General features: G+C 44.2%; 1 protein-coding gene across 1 annotated transcript in view; it reads right to left on the reverse strand.

Moving 5' to 3' along the window:
* Positions 1-1,012: 1,012 nt before the first annotated feature.
* The window catches only part of bug (thioredoxin domain-containing protein bug), a 35,555-nt gene continuing 22,167 nt past the window's right edge, over positions 1,013-14,400 (reverse strand). Inside the window, exons 5-6 of the mRNA XM_080277861.1 lie at positions 6,115-6,289; positions 1,013-1,252 (exon numbers count right to left, since the gene is read on the reverse strand). Coding sequence (XP_080133987.1) covers positions 1,076-1,252; positions 6,115-6,289 — 352 coding nt within the window. The 3' untranslated portion in view covers positions 1,013-1,075. The remainder of the gene's footprint in view (positions 1,253-6,114; positions 6,290-14,400) is intronic.

Below are 14,400 nucleotides of genomic sequence, written 5' to 3' on the forward strand. Positions count from 1 at the left end.
CCTAGCCCTGAGCTCTGACGCTCCTCGTGGGGCAACGCAAGATTAGATGATGATAATGATGATGATGATGTATTACACAGGAATGTGGTAGGTAGAGGCACTCACTATCCACTCACTCGATGTTGTGCTGCTCTTGGATGCCTGCCCTTTCCTCTCTTCCTTCCTCTTCTGTCTTTCTTTCCTCCATTCTTTCTTCTTCCTTCTGGTTACGGGTGATTCTACACTGAGTGACAAGCCAAATGGTTTCCTGTTCACCAGGAAACCATTGACTACAGTGGGTGGTAACCGTATAAACAAATGATGGCATCTGGTGGTTTAGTGGGTAATTAAGGCGCTCTAATCGGATTGAGCTGGTGCAGGTTTATATCCAAGGGGTGTTTTGGATTTATTGCTCAAGTATGCCACTCAGGGATGAGTGAGGCTGCTCACTCTCATCTTAAATGTCAGGACCAACTTGCCTAACCCCAGGCTCCTATGCTCCTCATGGGGCAACACTGGATTTGATGATGAATAAATGAATGAATTACAAAGGATGTTTCATCCTAGGGGTGGCTGGGGTTTCTTGCTCATGTAATGCCACTCAGTGATTGAGTGAGGCTGGTCACTCTCATCCTAAATGTCGGGACCAACTTGCCTAGCCCCGGGCTCCTACGTTCCTCATGGGGCAACACAGGATTAGATGATGAATGAATGAATGAACGAATGCTTCATCCTCACTACTCAACACTTGTGTTGCAAACAAACTTTTAACTCCTGCAGTGCAGAAGGGAACAAGATTATGCACAACATTTCCTTTTCCATGTGAACACAGGGAATGAGGCTATGATGATGATGATATATCTATACAAAGTTTACAGTAACAACTACGTATACTAGCAAAGACAAAAATTATACATGCCGGTAAGTACAAATAAATAAGGAACTGTGCCAAGGTGGACAGGTTTAGTACACATACACAGTACACACTAAATAATATTGCACAGCTCTATGGTACACAAAATAGGCTTTTAAGAATTCAAATAATTAGTCAGCATAAATAATGCAATTCTTTAAATGGTACAGCAAAACTAAACTTTTAGTCTTGGTGGTCATTCTGTGCCTCAGCCTCTCGCCAGTTGTTGAGTACAGCCTCTGTCAACCGGGCACAGAGATCTGAGGTGACGAAAAGCCATGAGGCACAGCTCAATAGGAACACCCACGCTGCCCACAGAGCATACGGCCGTGCTTCTGCTACTTGTGATGGGAGCTTGGCCTGTAGTATATAGTAACAGTGTTAGTCACTGGAAATTTAGCATGCTCATGGCACAATTTTCAAACCCCTCAAATCCAAATTACATCCCTAAGTTACCATTAAAACATGCAGTAAGATGACACTGTAGAGGTTTGTACTATCTCATGATTGTGGTATGCAAGATCAAGCTGAGAGGAGTGAGATGGACCAAGAGAGAGAGAAGAGCAGTGAGGGAGGGAGGCTGAAAGCCGAGAAGCTGAGGATCATAGAAATGGCAGATGAATACAGGGCCAAAGTAGGGGAGGAGTTAGAATCAGTGAACTGGAATGAAATGGATCTGGACAGCCTGTGGAATACACACAGGGAATGCTTAGTTAGGAATGCAAAAAGCAGTGTGTGGCGTGGCAAGAGTAACAACAAAGATAAAAGGTACGGCATGGTGAGATGAAGAGGTTACAAGAGCAGTGGAGGAAAAAATGAAGAAGTGGCTAGGGTAGATACAGGACAGTGGTTCAATTGAATAGAACTGAATATATTCTATCTATCTATATACCTAGGCTGCTTCCCCCATGGAAAGGGAGGTAGCAAGAAACATGTTAAGAGACTAGCAAAGAGGAAAAAGGAGGTAAGTGATGATCTCGGAAGAAAAATAAATGCAAACATCTCTGAAAATAGGAAGTTATTTTGGAAAGAGGATGATGGTTGGTGGGGGTGCTCACCGTCCACACACTTGATGTAGTGCTGCTTTGAATGTCTGCCCTTTCCTCTTCTGCCTTTCCTTCATTCTTTCCTCTTACTGCTGCCTAGGGGTGACTTTACATTCTCTCCTCTGTCCTTCTTTCCTTCATTCTTTCCTCTTCCTTCTGCCTATGGGTGACTCTACACTGAGTGACAAGCTGGGTGATAAACATATAACCAAATTATGGCACCTGGTGATTTAGTGGGTAATTAAGGTGTTCCAATCAGATTGAGCCAGTGCAGGTTTAAATCCAAGGAGTGGTTGGGGTTTACTGCTCACATAATGCCACTCAGGGATGAGTGAGGCTGGTCACTCTCATCTTTAATGCCAGGACCAACTTGCCTAGCCTCAGGCTTCTACGTTCCTCATGGGGTGACATAGGATTGGATGATACATGAATGGATGGATGGACTGGAAATGTAGAAGTGACAGTGGAAAGAAATGTGAAAGTGTGAAGGATGTAAGTGGTAGATTATTAACCCATAGGGATGAAGTAAGGACTATATGGAAAGAATATTTTGAAAGTCTGGATAAGTGGGACGGAGAGAGCAAAACGACTGTTAAAATGATTAGTTTTGGCGGTGTACAGAGAAGGAATGCAGTGCCAGGAAACATGATACTTGCAGAGGTGAAGAACGTTGTGAAGTGGCTGAAAAATGGGAAAGCAGCTGGGGTTGATGAGCTGTATGCAGAGATGATTAAGTGTAGTGGGGAGAGTGGAATGAAATACTTGTTGAAGATATGTAAGAAAGCATGGATGAGTGAAACTGTCCCAGTAGAGTAGAAAAAGGCAGTGATTGTACCCCTGTACAAAAATAAAGGTGAGCAAAGTGAGTGCAAGATTTATTATGGCATAGTCTATTAAGTGTTGTTGGGAAGGCATATGGAAGAATTATTAAAGAGAAAGTAAGAGAGATATCAGAAGTCCTAGTGAGTGACCAACAGGGTTTCTTTGGGAGTGGCAGAGGATGTGTGGATCAAATATTTGCAGTGAGCCAGATAGTGTAGAAGGTGTGTGAGAAGGATAATAAAGTGTTTACGGTATTTATGGATCTGGAAAAAGCATACAACAAACTAGACAGAGAAGGATTGTGGAAGGTTTTGCGCATGTACGGCGTAGATGATAAGCTGCTAGGTGCCGTCAAGTTTTTATGATGGTAGTGAGGCATGTGTAAGGGTACATGGGCATTTAAGTGAATGATATGCGATCAATGTAGGAATGCGACAAGGTTGCATGATGTTCCCATGGTTGTTCATCCATCCATCCATCCATCATCCAATCCTACACTGCCCCATGAGGAGCGTAGGAGCCCGGAGCTAAGCAGTTGGTCCCGACATTTAAGATGAGAGTGACCAGTCTCACTCATCCCTGAGTGACATTACATAAGCAATGAACCCCAACCACCCCTTGGATATAAACCTTCACTGGCTCAATCCGATTGGAGTGCAATAATTACCCACTAAACCACCAGGCACCAAAATCTGGTTATATGGTTACCACCCAGAGTAGTAAATGGTTTCCTGGTGCACAGGAAACCATTTGGCTTGTCACTCAGTGTAGAGTCACCCACAGGCAAAAGGAAGTGGAAAGATTGAAGGAAAGAAAGACAGAAGAGGGAGTGTAAAGTCACCCGTAGGCAGAAGGACAAGGAATGAATGAAGGAAAGAAAGACAGAAGAGAATGGAAGATAAGAAGGATGGAGAGGAAAGGGCAGACACCCGAGAGCAGCACTACATTGAGTGAGTGGATGGTGAGCGCCCCCACCATGGTTGTTCTATATATATATATATATATATATATATATATATATATATATATATATGGATGGGGTAATGAGAGAAGTAAAAGCATGAGTAATGTAGTGAGGGATGGCATTGGTAATGAATGGATATGGATGGAATATCTCAAATCTGTTGTATGCTGATGATGCAGTGCTACTTGTAAATACCGGACAAGAGCTTGGTAGACTAGTGCAGTGTTTTGTAGATGTCTGTGAGCATTGTGCCCTGAGAGTATATGTAGAAAAGAGTAAAGTGATGGACACTAAGAAAGAAGGTGACTCCAGTGTGATATTTCAGTGAATGGAGAGAGACTGGAACTGGTGAGAGAGGTCAAATACCTGGGTACAGTGATAGAAAAGGAGGAAAATGTGCAAAAGAAGTGGAAAGTAGAGTGACACAAGAAAGGAAAGAAGTTGGTGCTATGAAGGCCTTGATAAGAAACAGAGGCTTGAGTGTTGCAACAGTGCGAGGCTTACATGAGGGAGTGTTAGTGCCAACTTCAACATTCGGATGTGAGAATATGGCGTGGCATGAAAATGAAAAGTCAAAAGTAAGAGCAGTGGAGATGGGAATGCTGAAGAATGTATGTGGAGTACAGAGAGTGGACAGGATACAGAATAATGTGATATGTGAAAGATGTGGAATAAGGAAGTCTGTGGACACCAGAATCGAAGCAAGTGTACTGAGATGGCTTGGTCATGTGAAGAGAATGGATGACAATAGAGTGGTGAAAAAGGTACATCTGAACAAATTTGAAGGAAGGACAAGGCGAGGTAGGCCAAGAAGGTGGAGGGACATGGAGGGTGAGTGTGTGAAGAAGAAAGATGTGGAAGTTAGTGAGGCTAAGGGAGACAAGAGATTGAGCTGGATGAATGAATTTTGTGTGGAGAAGTGCATACCCAGGGATTTGGCACCCTTTTTATATGTAACAGCGTTCAGACTGGCTCTATCAGATTGGTATATGTGAAGCTACAGAACATGGTGAAATATTTTGCCCTATCTGATGGAGGCAGGATTTCTAGGGCATGAATGATGAGTGAATGGAGGCATGGCCCACTGAACTGGGCAAACTTTGGCTGTATGGACTTTGCTACCCCTCAGGGTGGGAAAGGAGGTCCAGGTGATGATGATGATGATAAAACATAATACTCTACAGTTAAGCAGTTTCATGTGAGTCAATGCATACACAGCCTACTGGTATAGGTGCATACACAGTTGCCCATAATTAGCTGTTGCTGATCAACCCCACTCTGTCTGGCCATGCAGACCCAACAACCACGGGCAAGTGACCATCCCTGCAGGGCTGTCTCATGCAGTGAGCTGATGTTCCATTGTGGTTGACAGCACCTTCCCATAGCAAGGCACAGAGAAGTGTCGAGGTTTGGTTCCTGGGTGGATACTACACCTGCATCTCTCCACCCAGTTAACAAGGGTACCATTAGGCTCCTCGCCACCCCATGATCTGGTTATCGGCATCCAGCTTTGTAAATGGCTTCCTGGGTTACAGGAAACCATAAAACCATTAGACTTGTCACTCAGTGTAGAGCCACCTGAAGTGGAAAGAATAATAATAAAGTGGCAGGAAGGAAGGAAGGGCAAAAGTAGAAGAGGAGGGCAGACACAGAAACTGAATGATAAAGGTGATGGAAGAAATAGGCAGCACTACATCAGACGAGTGGAGCATTGTCGCCATCACCAACCACTAGTCCATAAATAGTACTGTAAATTACAGTAGTAATATGACACATGCAAGCATATCTGTGCCTTTATAAATTATTTCTTTTTTTAGGTGGGGGTGCTCACCATCCTTTCACTTGACATAATGTTGCTTTGGGTGTCTGCCCTTTCCTCTCTTCCTTCCATCCTCTTCTGTCTTTCTTTCCTTCATTTTCTCCTCTTCCTTCTGCCTACGGGTGACTTTACACTCTCTCTTCTGTCTTTCTCTCATTCATTCTTTCCTCTTCCTTTTGCCTATGGGTGGCTCTACATTGAGTGACAAGCCAAATGGTTTCCTGTACATCAGGAAACCATTTACATCGCTGGTTGGTAACCATATAACCAAATTATAAGGCCTGGTGATTCAGTGGGTAATTATGGAGCTCCAATCGGATTGAGCTGGTGCAGGTTTATATTCATGGGGTGGTTGGAGTTTACTGCTCACGTAATGCCACTCAGGGATGAGTGAGGCTGATCACTCTCATCTTAAATGTCAGGACCAACTTGCCTAGCCCTGGGCTCCTACACTTTTCATGGGGCAACATAGGATTGGATGATGGATGGATTTTTTTTATTTTTTTATTTCTCTTAATAATAACTCACCCTGAAGTCAAGTGATGAACATATGCTATTGATATGAACTTACTCTGAAGTCAAGTGAAGTGACATTGATGTTGGTAATCTCCTGATCAGTGAAGTGACGCACAAATGCCATGAGCTGCGAGACTGAGTATTCAGAGGCGTTGTATCGACCAACCCCATTACCATTGTGAAAAAGCAGAAGTGTTGGAGTGCCCATCACGCCATAACGAGCATTGACACTGTGGATTGACATACAGTAATGGTATATTGTGCTTAATTATTTGATGTGCTGAAACTACAATCAGTCCTCATTATGTCTTAAGGGATTCTGGTAATTCTTAAATACCACAAACTGTTACATACATTCAGGAATATAAACAGGAGACACTAGCAAATGAACTTCATTTGCAGCAATATAATTTTAATAGGCAATTTTTCTATATCTAACTGAGGACTTAATAGCAAAAAGGGAACATATATATATATATATATATATATATATATATATATATAGACACAAATATAAAATATATATATATACTGTATATATATATATATATATATATATATATATATATATATATACACACACACACACACATACATACAGTCACTGTTCACATAACACGTGAATATTGGTCCTGGCAGGTCCCACTTTATGAGAATTCCGCATTATACTGCCATATGTTTCCATGTTAAAAGGTCTCATGGTACCCAAGCCAGCCCCAACTTCACCTTTTGAGGCAATTTTCCGGGATTTTTCCCAGGACATTTACCTACTTAAAAATGATTTCAGTACATACAAACACTGAAGGATTCCTCACCTTGAATTGAAGAGTTTGTGGACTTCCTGGGAGGAGGAGGAGTCGGGTACCAAGGCAGGATAGGACTCCTACTGGTCCCCAGCACAGTCCTCTGGCCATGCCGGCTCCACAAAGTCCTTCAGGCATTTATAGAGTCAATTGGAACTCCTTCTCTCTCCTGTTGATTGCAATGCATGTCCAGGTACCTCTCCATCATAACAAGCACTGGGTCAGACGAATAGTTGACTCGATGACTTGGCACTGTTTGGCTATTCTCCTCTCTCCTTCTGCTTGATTATGTCAAGCTTCTACTCCTGGGTCAAACTCTTCCACCGTCTTGCTAAGTCACGGTAGGGCGGCATGGTTAGGCTGGATCAGGTGACCAAAAGAAAGAGCAAAGTTAACACACAGCACGTGCGGAGGCAGAAAGCAGGCAGAGGGTTGACTGGATTGGCCCAGGAATGCTCAGTAGACCATGACGACACTCCGCGCAGACAGGTGACATGCATATGTCACGGGCAGATGCAATGTGCACTATGAGTAAAACTGAGCGCAATTTGTCTGTTTTTTACTGTGTTTTGACCAGTTTTCTCGTGTAATGACTAAATATTCCATAAGTTTTGGCCTCAGACCACGTTTTCACTGACGCAGCAGCATAGTATGTTCTTTTAAGAAATGGACCATTACTCCACCTGCATATTTGTCAAAATCGCGTTTTGACCATTTCTTGGGCTAAAAAAAAAAAGGGCCGTGTTATGACTAGTTTCGTGCTCTGATCGCGCGTTATGCGAGCAGTGACTGTAAATATATATATATATCGTTTCGTTTTTAAAGGCTCCAACATGCTTGCATGCGTTGGCCTTGGTCACCTAATGGTGGCTCTCCATGTTGCACGATTCATTGCAGCCTCCCTGTTCAGTCCCCTAACCCTGAGGTCACACTCAATGACCTCATCCCATGTCTTTCTCGGTCTACCCCTCATAACCCCACCCCCAACATTAACACTTCTCACCTTCCTCACCCAATTATCATCCTCCATCCTCTCCACATGTCCAAACCATCTCAATCTACCTCTCCTCAATTACAACACCAATACACTCCAGTCCCATCCAACCTCTCAACTCTTCCATTGTGAACCCAGACTCCCCAGACCTTGGAAGCAGGGACGCACTACACATCCACCTAATCATTGTCGTTTCTGTACTTCTGAGCTGGTGAATATCTTCCTCTTTCACTGCCCAAGTCTTACTACCATACAGCATTACACTCCTAACACATGCTGCATACAAAGACCCCTTAGCACGTAGGGAAAGTCCTCTCAATGTCAGGAGAGGCAAGAGCTTCCTGAACTTCTTCCAACCACTTCTCACCCTAGCCACAGAGCTAGCTCCAGCCCCACCTCCTGCACACAACATGTCTCCCAAATAACAAAACTATTCCACACAGTCAAGAGATTCAGCAGCAAGTTCAATTCTTTCACGTCTGACAATCTCCCCGACACTTCGTACACATAAAATCAGCATTATCTCTCAGTCTGCCTCTGATACCACTACATCTTTTATGCACCCATTTATCACAAACACCGCACAAGATGGAATTACTTCCCACGCCCTTGTGGCAAACTGCACATGGCCACTCTCCCTCGTCTTTGACAGTACAGTATATATACTGTATATATATACACACACACACACACACACACACACACACACACACACACAAAGGTGGGCATCGGTCTGTTTTTTCTGTTACTCCATTACTAATGAAGTTACTTTTTTGAATAATGGAGGACCAGACTCATTACTTTTTTTTTCTATAACAGAACGAGTAACTTCTGTTATTTTCCTAGTCCGTTACCCCGTTACATTTTGGTTACATTTTGTTTCGTGGTAGATGTTTCATGTAGGTGGTATTGGTAGTGTGGTGTGGTGGTAACTGTAACCGTGGTAGTTGTGTTGGTAGTGGTGGACCATGAAAGGTGGTAGACTAGTACAGTAGTATCATGGTTGTGATGCCTGGTGCTACTGGTAGATGGTAGTTATGGTAGATGCCTGGTGTGGTAGTAGTGGTTATGGCAGTAGTGGTAGTTGTGGTAGCTACTAGCTGGTAGTGGTAATGGACTAGTGGTAGTACTAGTAACTACTAATCAGTATTGGTGGTAGCTGCCGAGCTGGTCAGTGATAGTGGTGGTAGCCTGGAAGGTGGTTTCACTGGTGTGGTGCCGTGATATAGTGGTAGTGGTGGTAGGTGGCAAGTGCCTGAGTGGCAACTGACTGACTGACTGACTGATATCATGGTGTGGTGGTGGTGGTGGCATTGACAACTGTTGTGGTCATGGTGGTACTGGTAGTTGTGGTACTAGTTAGGTCCTGGTGATTCTGGTAAGTGGTTCTGCTGTCACAGTGTGGAAGTATCGGTAACTTGAAACTTTGCTGTGGTGGCGATGATGGTACTGGTGGTAGCCGGTACTTCAGTTGTATGTTGGCATTATGATAGCAGTGGTAGTGTGATATCACTGATATGGTGCATAACTAGTAACTTCTATCTTTCTGTCTATCTATCTATTGCCAGACGCCATAATCCCATAAAGGGTGGCCATCGACTTTGAGTTATTTGTTTTACGGGGAGGGGCATTGACCCTCCACCAACCCACTTGTTTACACGTAGGGAGCACGTATGGTTTGGTTATATGGTTACCACCCAGCATTGTGAATGGTTTCTTGGCATACAGGAAACCATTTGGCCTGTCACTCAATGTAAAGCTACCTGTAAAGGAAAGAAAAGCAATAAGACATGACAGGAAAGATGGGAGAAATAGGAAGAGAGGAGGGTAGGCACAAAGAAAAAAAAATAAATAAATAAAAAAATAAAAAAAAGATAAAGGCTAAGGAAGACGTAGGCAGCACTACATCAAGTGAGTGGATGATGGTCGCCACCACCTACCACTACTAGTAACTTATAAAGTCTAATTGTGGTGGAAGTTAAGGGCAAGCATGGTAAAAATATAGCTAAAATATAATAACGTTAAATAATTAAAACTTAAAAAGATTAAAAGGGAATATTTAGTGTACAGGTAAGCCCTTAATTCACGCGAGGGTTAGGTTCCCAGACCCTTCGCGTATGTGGTAAATTCGCGTATATGTTCTGCCCTTGCCCTTGTGTGCACATAATTACGCATGTTTATACATATATTACATCTGAATAATACTGTTTATGCACTACATACACCTTATAAACTAGCATAAAGTATTAAAAACAACAAAAATGTAACAAATTTAAAACTGAAACCTGACAAGCACAGGCGTAGGTGGAGACACTTCAGCAGTCTGATGCACTAGCCCTCACTGCCTCCCGTATGCTACATTCTGCCTTCTTTATTGTATGAACAGTTGACTCATTCACCCCAAACATGCGGTTACAAGACAATTCACAGGAGTATGTGGAGACACTTTAGCAGTCTGGTGCATTAGCCCTCACTGTCTCCCGTATGCTACGTTCTCCTTCTTTATTGTATGAACAGTTGACTCACCCCAAACATACGGTTCTGAGACAATTCACCATCAAGTCAATTCACCATCAAAACATGGACAATTCCCCATCATTCTATTAATATACTTATTATTGATTAATTAATACTTTAATAACTAATTTTCAGGGGGATTTTATAACTCATATAAGTAAAAAACTAGTGTACTGTACTTTCTAAATAAACTGGTATGTAAATAAATGACGGGGAATCGTCCTGACGGAGAATTGTTGCCAACATTCCTCCCTGAAGTTTGTCCAACACTTTAACTTTCTCTGTCAGCAACATCATTTTACAAGTCAGTTTTGGTGTGTTACCACATGCATCACTAGCACTACGCTTATGCCCCATGTTGACAGACAAGGCATGCAATTACTGGAAGGCAGAAAAATAAGCCACAAATAATGATTTGCAAGTCATGCATGGTTCGACCGTCGGATTCAAACTGACTGTGTGGTGTGTGGTAGACCGATCTCCCAGGCTCCCACACACACATACACACACACACACACACATACATATATGTGTGCACACGGGCAGCAGGTAGGCATTTTTTATATTTTATTTATTTCTCTTGTATACTGAAATTACTTATTTGAATACTATAATTTTGTTTTAATTATTGTACGAAAAATTCGTGGATAACCGAAATCGCGTGAAAAAAGTTCGCGTGAATTAAGAGATAACCTGTACTTGTTTTCTAAATATTTTTGTACTTATATTAACTACAGTGGGCTCGCACAATGCGCGAGAGATTGGGCGGTCCACGACCTGGCGAACTGGGAATTCGCGTACTAGGAATACATAATCTTATGGGAATAATTACATATGGGCGGTACCCCCTCATACCTGGACATTTTTGGGCCCTTAGAGACATAATAAAGGTCATATGTTTCAGACATGGTACTAATGCTATAGCTACAATAACAAAAATATGGGTAGTCACCTTAACAACAGTAGACAACAGGCCTGATGACCTTAAATAACAGGGGCTCCGAGGCGTAGCAACGCTTACAGCGCCGAACTCCCCACTGCACCTCCCACCGAACCACCACTTCCCTTCACAGACTCCTCTTGATCACCTTCCCCAGGAGCATCAAAGTCACTCACTTTGGCCATAAACCCTTCAAAGTCCAATGCTGACACTTCTGACATTGCATCCTCTTCATCCTCAACAGGAACAGGAGCAGACGATGTCGCTGGTTCCGCAATTTCACCAACTTGAGCCCGCTGTGTGTAGCTTGTTATGAGCGTCTGTCTTCTCCTGTTTATTTCTTCCCTGTGCCTGTCTGTGTAGAAACGGAAGAGTTTGTTGATACCAACCAGAAGTTCCTCCGTTCTTAGGTTGCTCACTTCCTGTTCCTTCACCTCTTCCTTGAGCTTATCCACAGCAGCAAGGATCTTGCTAATGTTTGACATACACAGCTCAGTCCTGCCTTCCATCATGCTAGGCTGCTCAACTTGACTCTGTCTGGTGTCGGGCTCTGCGTCAGCCTCGTCTATCCATTGCAACACTTCCTCGGGAGGCTGTTCCTCAGTAGCAGTGTGCACTTCTTGTATGTCCGCCAATGTAACGTCCTCGAAACCTGGTACAGCTTGTGCTGCTGTCAATGTTGCTGCCTCAGCCTCGGCCAGTGGTTGAATGGCTGTCTCCTGGGTGATGCATAAGTGAGGCAAGAGCATTCGCCACGCATGGTTCACCATTGCAGGTGTAATCTGGTGCCAAGCTTGTAGGAGAAATTCAACTGCGTCCTTCACCGTAAAGTTACGCCAAAATGCCTCAACAGTCATGGCATCTGTGGCAGGTTGGGATACAGGTGCTAGTGGAGATGGAACGGGAGCAGATTGCTCATCAAGGTCTTCGTCGTGATCTTCTTGTAGGGCATGAAGCTCCTCTTGTGTGTCGGTCTTCCTGCGTAGGTAGGCGTAAACTTGCTTATGGTAGAAATGCTTCACTGTGGCAATTAGTTCTTGATCCAGTGGCTGCACTAGTGACGTCGCGTGGGGCGGCAGAAACACAACACGACAATCCTTATGAAGATCTTCAAGGTATGTAGGGTGACTTGGTGTGTTATCAAGCACAAGGAGCATCTTAAATGGAATGCCCAGTTCCTGACACTTGGCCCTGGCATCAGGGACACACCGCCTCGTTAACCAGTCTGCCATAATGTTCCCAGTCATCCAACCATTTGCGGACTTGTACCAATACACGCCACTTGCATCCATGTTCGTGAGGTTTTTGTAGCACATTGGGTGTGAAGCTGTGTGTACAACAACTGGCCTCATCTTGTGGCTCCCAGACAGGTTTACAGCGAACATTACCGTCATCTTACACTTCTGGAGCTTGCGACCAGGGGCTTGTTTCTGTCTTTTAGCGATGTAAGTTGATTTTGGCATGGCCTTGTAATATAATGACGTTTCATCGATGTTGTAGATCTGGTCCTTGGTGTACTGTCCCTCTTCAATAATCGCTCGAAATATCGCAGGATAGTCTCTCGCGGCCAGCTCATCGGCAGAGGCACGATTACGAGAAACTTTCACGTAACGGAGTTCCTTGTGCTTGAGAAAACGGTCCAGCCATCCAACCGATGCCCTGAAAGGTTTTTCCACTTTTAACCTGCGAGATGCTGCCTTGTAAAAGAGCTGGGCTTGGTTTCGAATAAATCTTCCACTGAGTGGAACACCTTCCTTTGCTTTCTGCATTTTGAAGGTGGCAAGATAGCGCTCCATTAGTATCATAGCATGATTTCCCACCCGCAAACGGCCGTCTAGGTCAGAGGCACCGTACGTCTTCACTACAGCCTTTATGGCTTCACGGTTCTTCCACACAGTTCTCACTGTAGATTCAGTCAGTCCCAAGGTTCTCCTGATAGCCATGTTTCCTTGACCCTCCTCCTTCATCTTAATGATCTTTAACTTGGTGGAGTGCGTCAGAAGTTTCTTAACTCTTGGGGTTGGAGCCATGGTGCGGCGAAGTACAGGCAGCACAAAAAACACCACACATTGTACACGACAGGTTAGCTGTAGAGAGCGGATCCGCACAGTGCACGAGCTAGGACTGTTACGGCGCGCCCGCTCCCTTGTACCCCAAGCTGCGCAGTAGAATGCCCGGGAATTTCTGCACATCAACATGACGACATGTGACGCGCTGTGTGAGGGGTGGTCGCGCACCAGGAGAAAATGGCATTTTTGAGCCATTCCTTGCCTCTCCCTCGCGTTCTGTGCGGTAAACTCGCGCATTGAAGGGTTTTTGGTTATGATTTTTGGTAACTCGCGCACAATGCGAATCGCGCACTGCGATGACGTGCACTGTGCGAGCCTACTGTACTTTGCACAATCGTGCAAGTCACAGTAATTATAATGGATATATTTATGTTTTAATTACAGGCTAACCACCTGCATGCCAAGGACACAGAAGACCTAAAGAAAGGTCAAGGGCAAGGTCATCCCACCACTGGGCCACTGGCCGCCACCACCCATTAGTGCCAGTACAGTGTGACTGTCAGACTCAGAGCAGTGAGCACGATGTTTAATTATGGTTTAACCCCTAAAGCGCGGGTTGTCGCGTTTGCGACGCTCGCCAAAAAGGACATAACGGCGGATTGTCGCATTTGCGATTCGAGTTAATTTTGAATAAACGTGGGCGAGGATGTTCCAGCTGGTATTGTCTATCAGTACCACCACCCTTTAGCTACAATTAGCATACTTTACCTTTGTACTACTGACCTCCGTTGTTGCCAAGTATTGCGTTTTTCCCCCCTCCCCCCACCACCACGGCCCGGCCAGCCTGGCTGTGATACATGGCAGCCCTCTGACTGCTCAGAACTGTAAATCTGCGCTCTCCTCTCACAAGCAGTTTATGCTAATAGGAAACGCTTGTTTCCCCAGCTGTCACACTAGCTTTTTTTCACACGGTTTGCCCCTGTTTAGCGTCAGTTTACCGCAGGCTTTCAAAGTGACATTATGGCGAGTTCTAGCTCTTCCGAGTCAGTGCAAGCGGCCGACAGGAACGAGAATAAAG

This window comes from Coenobita brevimanus, chromosome 71, assembly GCF_032717465.1.
Source record: "Coenobita brevimanus isolate Jiangsu-jjx chromosome 71, ASM3271746v2, whole genome shotgun sequence".
Classification (NCBI taxonomy): Eukaryota; Metazoa; Arthropoda; class Malacostraca; order Decapoda; family Coenobitidae; genus Coenobita; species Coenobita brevimanus.